General features: G+C 42.9%; 1 protein-coding gene across 5 annotated transcripts in view; it reads left to right on the top strand.

The window, feature by feature from the left end:
- AKAP13 (A-kinase anchoring protein 13) overlaps nt 1-14663 on the top strand; it is a 246935-nt gene that overhangs the window by 161722 nt on the left and 70550 nt on the right. For all 5 annotated transcript variants that reach the window (XM_079954144.1, XM_079954146.1, XM_079954145.1 and 2 more), the window contains exons 10-11: nt 3761-3842; nt 9481-9617. In XM_079954144.1, the coding sequence (XP_079810270.1) occupies nt 3761-3842; nt 9481-9617 (219 nt within the window). The remainder of the gene's footprint in view (nt 1-3760; nt 3843-9480; nt 9618-14663) is intronic.

The raw sequence follows: 14663 nt of genomic DNA, 5'->3' as shown, positions 1-14663 counted from the left end.
AGCAACCCTTAAGTCAATTGTCTTAATTCCCTTTCATAAAGTTTCCTTTAGTTTTTTAGTTACTGCTGCAGTTCTTTACCTCTCACCCCCTGACATCTTAACATTCCTCAATTTTGCAATAGTTTTTGAGATATATTTTAAATTTCTTCCAGTCCTCTTCCACTGTCTCCTTCCCCTGGTCGCGGATTCTGCCCGTCATCTCAGCCAGGCCCATAAAGTCCATCACCTTTGTTTGCCATTCTTCCAGAGTAGGTAGTTCTTGCATCTTCCAATACTTTGCCAGTAGAATTCTTGCTGCTGTGGTGGCATACATAAAGAAAATCCTATCCTTCTTTAACCCCAATTGGCCTACCATACCCAAGAGAAAAGCCTCTGGTGTCTTAGGAAAAGTCCACCTAAGGACCTTCTTAATTTCATTATAGATCATTTCCCAGAAAGCTTTAACCTTTGGGCAGGTCCACCAAAGGTGGTAAAAAGTGCCTTCAGTCTCATTACATTTCCAACACTTATTGCTAGGCAGATGGTAAATTTTTGCAAGCTTGACTGGGGTCATGTACCACCGATAGATCATTTTCATAATATTTTCTTTTAAAGCATTACATGCAGTAAATTTAATACCGGTGGTCCATAACTGTTCCCAGTCAGCAAACATAATATCATGACCAATATCTTGTGCCCATTTAATCATAGCTGATTTCACCGTTTCATCCTGTGTATTCCATTTCAACAGCAAGTTATACATTTTTGATAAATTCTTAGTATTGGGTTCCAACAATTCTGTTTCTAGTTTTGACCTCTCTTTCTGGAATCCTATTTTCCTGTCCTGTTTGAATGTCTCATTTATCTGATGATAGTGCAACCAATCTTGAACCTTGGGCTTTAGTTTCTCATAACTCTGAAGTTTAACCCTTTCACCATCATATTCTAGAATTTCATAATATTTTGGCCATTTAGAGTCCATATTAAGCTTTTTTACTTCCCTAGCTTCCATTGGTGACACCCACCTGGGAGTTTTACTTTCCAGCAAATCTTTATATCTAATCCAAACATTATACAATGCTTTCCTTACAATATGGTTTTTAAAGCCTTTATACACCTTTGCCTTGTCGTACCATAAATATGCATGCCAACCAAAGCTATTGTCATACCCTTCCAGATCCAAAATGTCTGTATTCTCAAGAAGTAGCCAGTGTTTCAACCAGCAAAAGGCTGCCGATTCATAGTAGAGTCTTAAGTCCGGCAGGGCAAACCCCCCTCTATCCTTTGCATCAGTTAAAATCTTAAATTTAATTCTGGGCTTTTTGCCCTGCCAGACAAATTTTGATATATCTTTCTGCCACTTCTTGAAACAGTCCATCTTGTCCAAAATCTGCAACGTCTGAAATAAAAATAGCATTCTAGGCAATACATTCATCTTAATAGTAGCAATTCGGCCTAACAAGGAAAGTTTCAACCTTGACCATATTTCCAGATCCTTCTTTACTTCTAACCAACCTTTTTCATAATTATCCTTAAATAAGTTCACATTCTTGGACGTTAAGTTTATCCCCAGGTATTTTACCCTTTTTGTTATTACCAAGCCTGTTTCATTCTGAAATCTCTCTCTTTCTTCCATTGTTAAATTTTTCTCCAACACTTTCGTTTTTTGTTTGTTCAATTTAAAACCTGCTACTCGACCAAATATTTCAATTAGTTCTAATACTCTTTTAGTGCTAGTGTCTGGCTGTTGTAGGGTCAATACTAGGTCATCTGCAAATGCTCTTAGTTTGTAGTGTCTAACTCCGACCTGAACTCCTTTTAAATAAATTATTACTGTTGTTGTTGTTGTTATCATCAATTTTGTGCCCCCTCAGCTTGGCACCCTGCGAGGGTTTTTTGGGGGGTTGGGGTGGGGTTAGCCACCCCATATTATCCAAAATAGTCAAAACTCTGGGGAGCTGGGTTACTTATCAACTTCATGACTAGGAATCTTCTTAGAGCATCTGAACTACTTTTCTTTCTTTCTTTCCCCCCAAAATACAGACGTGGGCTTGATATTGTACAGGGATCAGAAGCTCTTTTTATCAAAACAGGAAAATAAAGTGTGTCCTTTGCACGCTGGAGGCTAAATTAAAACATGATTAAAGGAAATGCAGACCCGAGGGTTTTAAAAGGAAATGAATGCTAAAAATAATCTCCCCCCACCCCCAGTGAATCTAGTTTGATTTTATAGCTATATCAGCAAGGGTGAATCTTGCAAAAACACTTGTATTTAGGGAGGTTTTCCAGCGTCAAAAAATGTGCGAAGTGTACTGAGGTGACCTGGGAGAGGGGGCCATAGCTCAGTGATGGAAGGCATACTTTAAATGTATGAAGTCCTGAGTTCAGTTCTTGTCATCTCCAATTTAAAAAGGAACTCTTTGATAGCAAGTGATGGAAAACACCTTTGCTTCAAACCTTGAAGAGCTGTAACGAGTAATAGTAGGCAGTACTGAGCTCTATGGACCAACCATCCAACTCTGCACATGTCAGGTTTGTATATGTTTACATGTTTATAAGTGGGACCTACAACAAAACGTTGCAGCATGAAGTGCTCATGTTCAGGTTTTGTACTTCTTTTCTGTCCCAACAGCTGGTCAGTATTCCATTCCCAGTGAGATTATATTTATATTTATTTTTACTACTACTACTACTATTACTACTACTACTACTACTACTGCTACATTTATGTTCCAGCTTTTCTCCAAGGAGCTCAAGGTGGTTTACCTAGTTCTTTTCTCTCTGTGTTTTATCCTCACAACAACCTTTTGGGTTAGGCTGAAAGAGTGTGACTGGCCTGAGGTCGCTCAGCAAGCTTCATGGCTGAGTGAGGATTTGAACCCCAGGCTTCTGATTCTAGTCCAACACTCACTATGTCTTCATTAGGCTGTCGCATTCTCCCCTCCTCCATTTCTCTCTAAACAAACAAACAAACAAATAAATAAATAAAGCATTTGATTCTCCCAAGTCTGCTGATATCTCTCTTAGGTTCACCACCTTTCATCTTGGGTTGGCGATCAAGAGAATAGAAGAGACTTAGTTTCACACAGTCTCTAGGTTTGACTCGAAGGCTTTGAGTTTTAGCCTCCTTCTCTCAGGGTGCATAAGAAGGGGGTTAAGTCTTAGCAAGGGAACCCAAACAATATACTTTATATAGTCTAGCAGTTTCCTTCAAACTTTTTCTATAATAAGAACTTGCACTGTCCTTGTGTTCACTGTCTGCAGTATAAACGAAGTCGGGTAAATTTATATATTTTCTGAAGTCTTTTGGGTACCGAATACTACTTGATAATGGCATCTTATTTAAACTTGTATCAATATTTACATGTGGTGTTGTTGCTAAATTCCATTTGTATATTTTCTTACATGGATAATCAGGGAGTTGATAGCCCATCTTATATTTGTGTCTTAAATTGTTTTTCCAAATAGTTTTCTTAAAAACCAACCAACCACCAACAAGGTATCATATATTTTGATAAAAGCAGTTTACATAACCACTTTCTTTAAAAAGAGAGGGAATTTCAAACAGTTACTTGCGGAGTTATGCATGTGTCTGTGTGTTTGTGTGTCTGAAGTCAGCACTCTAAGGAATGCATAGCCTTAGACTATTCCCTCTTATCCAGGCACCAGTGGGTTTTATTTGCTGAACTTTGGATCTGTTTAGCCTGATGCCATTGGCCTGAGTACAGAGGCAACTTGAAAATATCCCCGTTAATTTTTCACCTCTCTTTCTTTCTGTTAGATTAACCGTGAAAGCTGGAGTCCTGTTGAAACTGCTCAGGATCCGTCACTGTTGGAGCCAAAGCATCCATGTCGTTCTGCAGGTAAGATGAATTCTTTAGTCTTTGAGATATAAAATCAGAAAGGCAAGCTGTCGTTATTGAGCTGGCTTCTCTGGGTGAGAGGCTGCACAAAGCATTTGCGTTCTCTGGAACTCTTTGCTAGCCTAGAGTGGGCAAGGTTGGCTTCCAGGCACGACTCAGGGCAAGTTCTAAACTTTAAAAGGCCCTGGAAAGGGCCATAGCTCAGCAGTAGAGCACATGCCTTGCGTGCAGAAGGTCCTAGGTTCAATCCTTGGCATCTCCAGGAAGAATTGGAGAGGACCAAAGACCCTGTCTGGAACCCAGCAGTCCTGACTCCTGCTAGTCAGTGTAGACCAGGGGTGATGAACCTGTGACCCTCCATGCATCTTACACTAACACTCAAGCTGTGCAATGAGATTTAATGCTTGTGTGCAACTAACTCACTCCCCCCTCCCCAAATTGGGCTTTTTGCTGTAAGGAAAGTGATGGGAAATTACATTCGAACACAAAGGATCACAATTGCTTGACTTAACGTCATGTAACCTCCCTGCAAGCAGCTCGGAATAAATGCTGAAGAAGCAGCCAGCATCATATAATCTCCCTGCAAACTGAGTTTATATTAAATATGCCCTCTGGTGGCTGCATAAGCTCCTGGCTGCTATCCTTGTTGGCAAGATGGCAGAACCTTTTCTGTATGCGGAACAGTCCTGCCTTGTGGAAAGACACAGTCTTAATACAAGCTGCACCCCAATGGGCAAATCCCATGTCCTCTTACACCAAGCAAGATGATGTAGTAATAACAAAACGCATCAGCAAATGCTCGGGTGAGCAGGTGGATCTTTAAAAGGTGCTGAAACTTTGACATGGACGATGCTTGTTTTACCTTTGGAATGGGGGTGATTCCGAAGGTGGAGCATCACAGCAGAAAAGACCCCCCTCCTGGTCACTGCAAGATGTAGCTGTGCAGTTGGTAGAACAGCCAAGAGATCCTGAGATTCCAACCAACTTGGATGGGAGACGGTCTTCTCTCAGGTGATTCGGCCGCAGGTTATCCAGGGCCTTATATTTTTAAATGCTTCCTTTTATTTATTTATTATTTAAAGGGGAGGAGAGAGGATGCCTCTCTACAGACAGAGAACTAGCACAGCAATGGTAGAGGTTCTTGCTTAGTCCTTTGTCTGCTATGCTGGTTTCCTGTTGCAGGAAGTTTTTAACATAGAAGAGTATTTAAAAACATGCGAGTTCTTTGATTGTGAGCCACCTTGTAAAGACTTGTACTAAAATACGGTGGAAAATGTATAAAAGTGACACTAGATTTCCCCAAATGCTGTTTGAGGTACAGCCATGTGCTCTCCCCTCCCTGGCCTTGAACCACCTCATTCTTGCTGCGTTTTTAGACCAGGGAGCCTCTGCCAGTCCCTACATTGGAAAGGTCCCCAGTGTCATTTTGCTGTGAGATTTGCAAGTGATGGATGTTGACGGATGCAAGCCCTAAATCACTTGTGCTCAGGAAGCCCGTGGCACGTGTGCTAGGAACTTGTCATCCTTCCAGCTTTGTTGTGATGGTGTTTTCATTGGTAGGGGCTTATCAAGCCATCAGTAGAGGTGGAAACGGACTCAGATTGCACAACACACAGGCACACACTTAAAGCAAAGGCAATAAAACCCCCCACAATAAACCAGGCTTTACCTGAGAAGACATGGTACACTTCCAAAGCAACTTTCTCAGCGCACATAGGACAAATTATTCTCTCCCCCCCCCCCCATTTCTCAACACTTCTTTGTTTCTGATTCCTTCTACAATTTTCTGGTCATAACTAACTCTAGTGGGAGAAAAGCAATTTCCTTGAAACCTGTGCTGCTTCATAACTCCCTTTGTTCTTCCATAGTAGAGGCTTTAATTGCCCTTTGGTGTTTCAAGCCTGGCATGTGTGTATGGTTTGAGGCTTTCAGTAAAAGGGCATTGTGGTCACTCGGGCCCCAATTTTTAAACGATTGTAAGGAAATAGCAAGTTGCATTTCCAAGGTATTTGGGGTCTAACTTGCCCAGATTTGATGAAAGACATCCTTTCATGCCAGTAATTATGTTATTTTAACTCCATCATCCATCATAAAGAGGTTTCAACAATTCATTCTCTGGGTGTGTGTTTTTAAAATCACATTTGCAGGAGTTCTAGAGTTATAGGTGGAAAAGCACAACAAAGGTATATGGGGTTATTACAGCCCTAGATGCCATCCAGTACCATAGTTCCATTCCCCATCTCCAACGCTCTTCTGAAAATAATCCTTAATACATAATAATAATTTTTACATTAATTTGGAATCGGTAGACCATTTTGGAGGCAATGAGAAGTCGTGGTTTTATACTACACAAATAACACCCTACCAAACCATTGACTCGCACATTCCGCCCCCCTCCTTCCATGCACCAGAGAAGTAGATGGGAAACTGTTGCTTCTCATTTTCAGCAAGCCACAGTTCCCTGTTACATCTTAACTTAAGTTTTTTAAACTCTTGTTAGTGAGAAGAAGCTAGGATCAAACACCACTGTTTCTGATCCTGGTTTGCTCAGCAGCTCAAGATTTTTTTATTTATTTAAAAAAACCCACTTTCCCCATGTTTGGATGTAACAGGGAACTGTGGTGTGCTTTTAAAATTGGAAGGAAAAGCTTCCTGTCACCACCTGCGATACACTAAGATTTGATATGGTTTGTTCACACAAGGAGCCTGGGGCTTGACAGATGTTGCTGGGCTCCTGTCAGCCCAGCTGTCATGGCCCAATGGTCAGGAATGATGGAAGTTGTGGTCCAACAACATCTGGAGGACCTCAGATTCCCCATCATTCTCATAGCAGGGAACCATGGTTTTGCATTGTGCCTGGCCTCAGGCCATTGTCAAATTCACCCCATTTTATACATGTCTTTAAAAAAACACAGTGACAAAACTTGAGTCAATATGATCCCACTACAGTTGTACCTTGGTTCTTGAACGGAATCCGTTCTGGAAGTCCATTCAACTTCCGAAAACGTTCGAAAACCAAAGTGCGTCTTCCAGTTGGCTGCAGGAGCTTCCTGCACTCAATCAGAAGCTGCGTCGGACATTCGGCTTCCAAAAAAACATTTGCAAACCTGAACACTCACATCTGGGTTTGCGGCGTTTGGGAGCCAAAATGTTTGAGTCACAAGACGTTCGAGAACCAAGGTACGACTGTATTAGAATAGTAAAGTGATTTTGACAAACGTTATGAGAGTTAAAGAGGGGTGAGAGGCTGCATACACATTTAAATCACACCTGAAACACTTTTGCTCCCCCTCCCCAAATTCTGGGAAGTGTAGATTGTTAAGAGTGATGGAAATTGTGGCTTGTGTGAGGGGTAAGCTACAGTTCCCATTATTATTATTATTATTACCACCACCACCACTACTACTACTTATACTACTACTACTATTAATATTATTATTATTGCTACTAGTACTACTACTAGTAGTAGTACTATTACTACTAGTAGTACTACTTCTACTATGGGGGGCAGATGTGCTTTCTTTCATACCTTCCTCATGCCCTCTTGCTGACCTAGCTGTACCTTTTCTCAGCACGTGAGTTGATTAACTTCTTTGGACAAGGTATGTGCCCAGTGGCCAGCCTGGAACGTCCTTTTCAATTTTCCATCTGAGCTTTCTTGCGGAGCCGGCTTGTTTTTCCGTCTGGAATGTGGTGGGACATGGTCTGTTAAATTGCCAGCTGGATTTGGTGGGAATGCTGGCTTGCAGTTTGTTACGTCTTCTCTCCCACCCCTGCCTCTCTCAGTCTCTCCCCCCCCCCCGCCCCAACCCATACATATCCCAACTTTTTCCTTTCCCACTTACAATGGAAAAGAAACGCAGACTTGCCAAGGTTGGGTTGAAAGTGGAGAAGGTGCAGGGAAAGAAACTGCACCTGATAAAATAAAAGAGCTATTCCCTCCGCGGTGTGGAAGCTCCTCTGTGGAATGCCAGTATTTCCACTCCTGGCACTCATCTCCCACAGCAGAGTTTTTCTGGTGCATGAAATAGGCCTATTGCATTGAGAATGGCGGGTTTGCCGAATCCCAGAATGTGAGTTGACTCTTTGCATAGCCAAAGAATTGCTTTTCAAGCTGTAAGGAAGCCTAGCTGCGTTGCAGCCACAGTCTGCAACATGGGAGCAGTAATGCTGGTGTTGTTTAATGGCAGGGATGTGTCTATGCCGTGATTCTACAAGAATACAGTGGTACCTTGGGTTAAGTACTTAATTCGTTCCAGAAGTCCGTTCTTAACCTGAAGCACCACTTTAACTAATGGGGCCTCCTGCTGCCGCTGCGCCGCAAAAGCACAATTTCTGTTCTTATCCTGAAGCAAAGTTCTTAACTTGAAGCACTATTTCTGGGTTAGCAGAGTCTGTAACCTAAAACGTATGTAACCTGAAGCGTATGTAACCCGAGGTACCACTGTATGGTATGCAGTTCTGGGAAGCTCAGGTCCTTATGGCTGGGAAGATATACAGTGGTACCTCGGGTTACAAACACCCCCCAGGATACAAACACTTCGGGTTACAGACTCCGCTAACCCGGAAGTAGTACCTCAGGTTAAGAACGGTTTCAAGTTAAGAACGGACCTCCGGAACGAATTAAGTTCATAACTAGAGGTACCACTGTACTTGAAAGATGTGGGTAGAATCCATGGAAACAGGAAGTCCGGACGGATATGATTCCTATTGGGTTTGGCTTTAGTAGCATGCGTTGTTCTCAGCCTCTGCCTGTGAAATACTTCATTTAAAAAAAAGGGGGGGGGGAGGTTAAAGGTAGCTTGACCAGCATATCCAGTGCTTTGCTGGGTTCAAGTGAAGACGGAGAAAGGTTCAACTCTGTTATTTTTGCAGCTTTGTTTAAAAAGAAAAAAACAACTTTCCCAATGGGAACAATGGAAGGGAAATAAGAGGAAGATACTTGGCTGAACTCCTGAACTTGCCTGTATTTCTCCCCAGTTTAGGGGCATGTGGGGACCCAGATGGCCTTGTGTCCTCCCCTGGTGCACCCATTTTGGGGCCCCACCAGTTTTTGAACTCCAGCTTTGGTGGTTGGGGCCAGCACATCAGTGGATCAGGTAGTGGCAGGGAATAGGATCTGCCATTGGATTTCCCCCTCTGATGTCATTGCTCTGTTCCCCTCAGAGAGGGAAGACCTGATCTTCCTCAGAGCTATTGGACTGCAGCCTAAAGTATGCAGAATGACAATTTTCAGAAATGGGCTGAATATGAGAAATCATGCAAATCTGCAGAAAGGAATACATGCCACAGTCAGAATTTTAGCTTTTCTTAATGCAGAACTGGGATTTCCTGGGTGCAGAATTTACTTCTTTTTCTTAGCATGGAAGAACATTGGCCGACCTTACAGGGTTATTGCAAGGGTTCTTGATTTAATAACCCTTGATTGTGAGGTGCTTTGAACCCCAGAAGATGCTATAGAAATGTTAAGCTTTTTTATTATTCCTTGGAATGGGGGAGAAGAACCATAGTTCAATGGTAATTCATATTTTGGTTCATATTTATACTACTGTAGCTCTTGAATGACACTTGCATTAGTTTGGTGAGCAATCTCAAACTGCCATACATTCCCCACCCCCTTTCATTCCCCCCTCCCCAGAAAGTGATAATTTCCTAGAAGATGGACTAAGTGGCGATTGTACCTCATCGCAAGACATACTTAAAAGAAGAACCGAGAGTGAATCTGACCTCTTTCCTCTCTCAGGAGATGGGATGGACGAGGTGGACTTCGGGAAGGTAAGGCTTGAGTCTTGGTCATGTTTGATTATTGCTTTTTTGGTGCTGCATAGATGCATCTAAATGAAACTCTTTAACACAAGAAGAGCCCTGCTGGATCAGGCCAGTGGCCCACCTAGTCTAGCATCCTGTTATCACAGATGTTTATTAAGAGATTGTTAGTCCCTGTGAAATGTCCTGTAGTAAGTATCTTGGGGAGATCTGGCGATATGATACGCACTCAGCAACACCAGTGCAATGGCCTGGGCTGGGTCCCATTGTTTATGCACAATGGATTTATTCTTCATTATCCTTTCTCAGAATGATCACTCAGTGCTATGGGCAGACATTGCGACATTCTCCCATCTGAGTGAATCACGCTCGCTAATGTCATTTCCTGCAGTCGTCTCTGCTAAAGCCTCCCTCCCTCCCTCTGTTCCAGTCACTTTCCCCAGCAGACCCTTGAACGTCCAGTGACCTTAGCGTTCCAAGACCTAATTTCTTTTCAGAGTCCTTTGTACAAGTTAGAAACTTTGCTATGTTGAAACTATAAAGTGTGCAGGTCCTTGCTGAAATAGGTGCCGTGCTCGGTGGTGCTTTGATGAGCATTGACAAGAGCCACAGGGCGTCCGGCCAGCAGACTAAAAGTTCTGGACATGGAGTTGAGAAATGACTTTCCAACTCCTTCAGCTGTGTGCACAACCCAGGGAGTGCCGGAGGAAAGGGTGAGGCATAGAGATGAATTGTAATTTTCATCTGCAAAATTCTGGCTTTGGTTTCTGGCCAGGGGGGTGGTGGAAAGGGGGGGGGGGGAATCAGCTACCACTAATGCAATTCAGATTTTTTTTCCCTATACACAAAAAATCTCCTAATAGTTGGCTTTGCTGCAATGGTTTTCTATTCTTTCTTGTTCTCTGTGAGAGACTTTTGTTTTTTAACGTGCATCTGTGTAATGTAGCACCAAAGAATTGAAAAGGAAGTTGTTTATAAGTAGAATATTTGGAGTGTGGTATTGAAACCAGATGAGAGTGTTCTCGGAAGTTCTTGCAGAGCACCTATTATTGCATTACCTCTGTCGGTGGATCCTCAGATTGTGTGCCGGGGTGCATAAACGCTCTGTTATTGGGGCTGCAATTGGAGCTGGCCAAAGTTTGTTCGGGGAAACCACATTGCTGTCCTCTCAGTTATTGCCTGTGAAAGCAGGGAAACTGTATGATGCATTCATTCCTTCTCCCTCTGCAAGTAGATGATGCACAGTGACATCATCCCAAGAGGGTAACCAAGGATGTGACAGAAGCCATTCCAAGAGAATTCCCAGGAAGCGTCATATGCTTCCCTGAGCCCTGACTGCAACTGAGCAAGGAGAGGGTGCCTGGAAGCAGTATTAGCAAGCAGTATCTCCCAGTTGCAGTGAGAATGTGCCTGCCTTTTGTTCTGGAAGGTGCCTGAAGAAACAACCTACCCAAGAGTGAAGCGTATTAAATTGGGGGAGAGCGGGGCAGAGAACTGCACCCCAGGCATGAAATGCTTCTTCAGATTATTTTCATTCCATCCTTTGCACAAGCCACAGGGCGGTTCATAAAAGGCAAATGAAATACATACATTGACATAGTGCTTTGAAAACAGCAACATAAGAAGAGCCTACTGGATCAGGCCAGTATCCCATCTTAGTCCAGCATCATGCTCTCACAATGGCCACCAATATGCCTCTGGGAAACCCACAAGCAAGATTCGAACACAAGAGCACTACAAGTCATTAAACAAGTTTCTGATAGCGGCAGCAGCAACCAGGTCTCCTCCTCCTCCTCCTCCTCCTCCTCCTCCTCCTCCAAATGCTGGAAAAGTTGTATCTTAACTAACCACCTAAAACTATAGAGAAATGGGGCCAGATTCATCTCTTTAGAGAATTCCACACATAAAGAACTGCCACTGATATAGGACCCCTTTTCCAGGGTCCTATATCACATGTCTGCTACTGAGGAGGGACCGCCAAATTATCTGGATAAGGAGCAGTCTCTAGGTTGTTACGTTTTAGTCATTAAGTCTAGTTCTGATTTTAACTGTTTTTAGATAATTTTTTAATTACTGGTTTTAATTGTTTTTACTGATAATTCTAACATTTATTGTGAACTGCTTAGAGGTCTTTTTTCCACCCCCTTACAATTAAGCAGTATATAAATAATAATAATAAAAAAACAGGCTGCAGTTTTAGCTGGAATATGATCTGCCGATACTTTCCCCAGACATGAGCAGCTGACCCAAAGGGAACAGGAACCCCACTGATCTTATGAAGCCCTCGCATCCAAATCAACATCTCAGTCTGAGCAACTTTGTGGTCATTGAGTACTGATTGCCTCGGCCCTCTTTGTCTCTTTCTCAATCTGACCACGGACGTGTATTTTGGTTCTTGCTCTGTGGAGGTCCATGCTTGCGGCACATCTCCTGCCTCACCCCACCTGCAGACTGTCCTGGAGTTTGGCAGAGGCCTAAAAACAGATTCTAGGCCTTGACGCCCGGGATGCCCTTGGCTCTCAGGTTCACCTGTCAACCTGTGTCTAGTGAGAGGGTGTACGCCTCCTAAGCAAGGTCGCTCAGTAGATCACAATGATACTTTAATTCTAGCATTTGTCAAACTCCACCTTCCAAGCTCTCTAACCCAACTGCAGCTATCCCTTCATCTGAATGCAGATGATCCTTGCATGAAACCGTATGTGTGCAGTGCTGTTGTGCTCATGTCCAGCTTGCAGACTTGCCACAGGCATCTGGTAGGCTGTGGTAGGATGCTGGACTACATGGGCCACTGGTCTTGACCTAGCAGACTGTTCTTGTGTTCTTAAAAAGAAAGGCAGTAAGACATTTCAGGAGGTCAGGACAGTGGTCTAAATCACTGAGCCTTTTGGGCTTGCTGATCAGAAGGTTGGCAGTTCGAATCCCCGTACCGGGGTGCGCTCCCATTGCTTGATCCCAGCTCCTGCCAACCTAGCAGTTCCAAAGCACGCCAGTGCAAGTAGATAAATAGGTACCACTCCAGCGGGAAAGTAAACAGCGTTTCCATGCGCTGCTCTGGTTTCGGTGTTCCGTTGCGCCAGAAGCTGCTTAGTCATGCTGGCCACATGACCCGGAAAAACTGTCTGCGGACAAATGCCAGCTCCTTTAGCCTATAAAGCGAGATGAGAGCCGCAACCCCAGCATCGTCTGCGACTGGACTTAAATGTCAGGGGTCCTTTACTTTAACTTTTACTACAGTTCCTTGAAGCAAATCTACAAAATTTCATAGGATATTAGCTCAGAGTTGATGAGGATGCAATACAGTATTATTATTTATTACATTTTGTTTTCCATCTTTCTGCCACTGAGATTGAAGGTGGCATGTGTGGCTCTTCTCTCACCCCTCCCCAATTTCACGCTCACAAGAACCCGGCGAGGTTTTGTTGAAATAGTTGACTGGCCCAATGTCACCCAGTGAGCCTCCTGGCCAAGTCAGAATTTGAACCTCGGTCTCCTTGGTCATTGTGAACACTGTTATCACTGCACCATGCTAATTGCAATCTAAGTGGCATCTTCTTGATTTTACTGCGATGAAAAATTCCTGGATTCAAAAACAACCTCTTGCATCAATATTCATGTAAGGCTTGTGATCCATCCCGCCATGTGATGTGTTGAAGCTGCAGTCTTATGCTGCATGCGGTCTCTGTGTTCAGTTTATGCATAAAATATGCTCAAGGGGATTTCTGTCAAACTAACATCTCTGTGCAAAGTCACAGTTATGTAAGGAGGATGTGGGAGGTACTTCTTCTTTACGTTGTCTTGTAAATAACGGGCAAGGGTTTTGTAAATCCCCTCCAGGAGAGCTGGTTCCCAGTGAGATCACCCTTCCTAGCTATCTCTGCTGCCTCATCTTTCTAAATTTAATTTGGGGCCGAGGTTAGCTAAGCAGGAGGAAGCTCTGACGCTCGGTGTTTCAGAGTTAAGAACTCCTTTAGGAGTTGTAGACAAAAAGGGGCAATATTAGTACCACGATGTTTAAAATATAATGGAAGTTACATGGTCAAAAAATAATAATCTTTAAAACACATGACTAAAAATCTAGCTATCCTGAACAGTTATACCCCATGTCATACTTCAAAAAAGATTTGGAAAAAGAGAAAGAAAGCCAACAGCATCTGCCAAATACTAATATCAGAATTTGGCTGTGAAATCTTTAAAAACCTTTAAAATCTTTAAATCGAATGTCTGCCCAATGTAGACCCTTTGTAGCTAATGGACCTATGATACTCACAGAATCATATATTTTATTCTTAGTAGAACTAATATTGGTTCCAGCTCTCTAACACACATTCATTTATCTTTAATGTGAATAAGATCCGGAGGCCCACAGGGCAGCTAGATTTTTATTTTTATTTGCTTTTATATGAGAAATAGGAGCACCTAGGCATGTTTGTTGTTAATCTGCAGCTTTCCTTGAGGCGTTGTTGACAATCTCTTGCAAATGGATAGTAGGCTAGGAATGCAAAACCTGTCACCTGTCCAGATGTTCTTGCATTCCAACTCCCATCAGCCCTGGTCAACAACCTATCACTGGTCAGGGAAGACCCGTACACCATAGGTCCATCTAGCTCAGTATTGTGTACATTGAATGACAGCTGCTCTCCCAAGGTTTCAGCCAAAGGGATACACCCAGCTCTACCTGATGCCGAGGATTGAATCTGGTACCTTCTGCATGCAAGCAGATGCTCTACCACTGAGCTGTGGCCCTCCAATATGAACAGCGTCAGCATGGAAGCACATAGTTTAACTATGGAATTATTTCCCATGAGATGTAGAGAAGGCTTTCTGAGGAGTTTATATGGGCGCCTGGAGGAGATGAGATCCACCTCCAATGTCTTTTTTAAAATATAAATTTATTTATTTGGTTTTCAGATTAAAGTTTTACAGTCATATATCCAACATACAACATAAATACAAGATTCCAGAGAATTTTCTGGACTTCCCTCCTCCCCTTTGTGGGTTCTATTGTTAATAATTTCCTCCTGCATATTTTATAATAATCCAAACCTTTTACCTCTC

This window comes from Podarcis cretensis (genome assembly GCF_951804945.1).
Source record: "Podarcis cretensis genome assembly, chromosome: 14".
Taxonomy (NCBI): domain Eukaryota; kingdom Metazoa; phylum Chordata; class Lepidosauria; order Squamata; family Lacertidae; genus Podarcis; species Podarcis cretensis.
The sequence above is the reverse complement of the archived record's forward strand: the minus strand, read 5'-3'. Positions and strand labels throughout refer to the sequence as shown.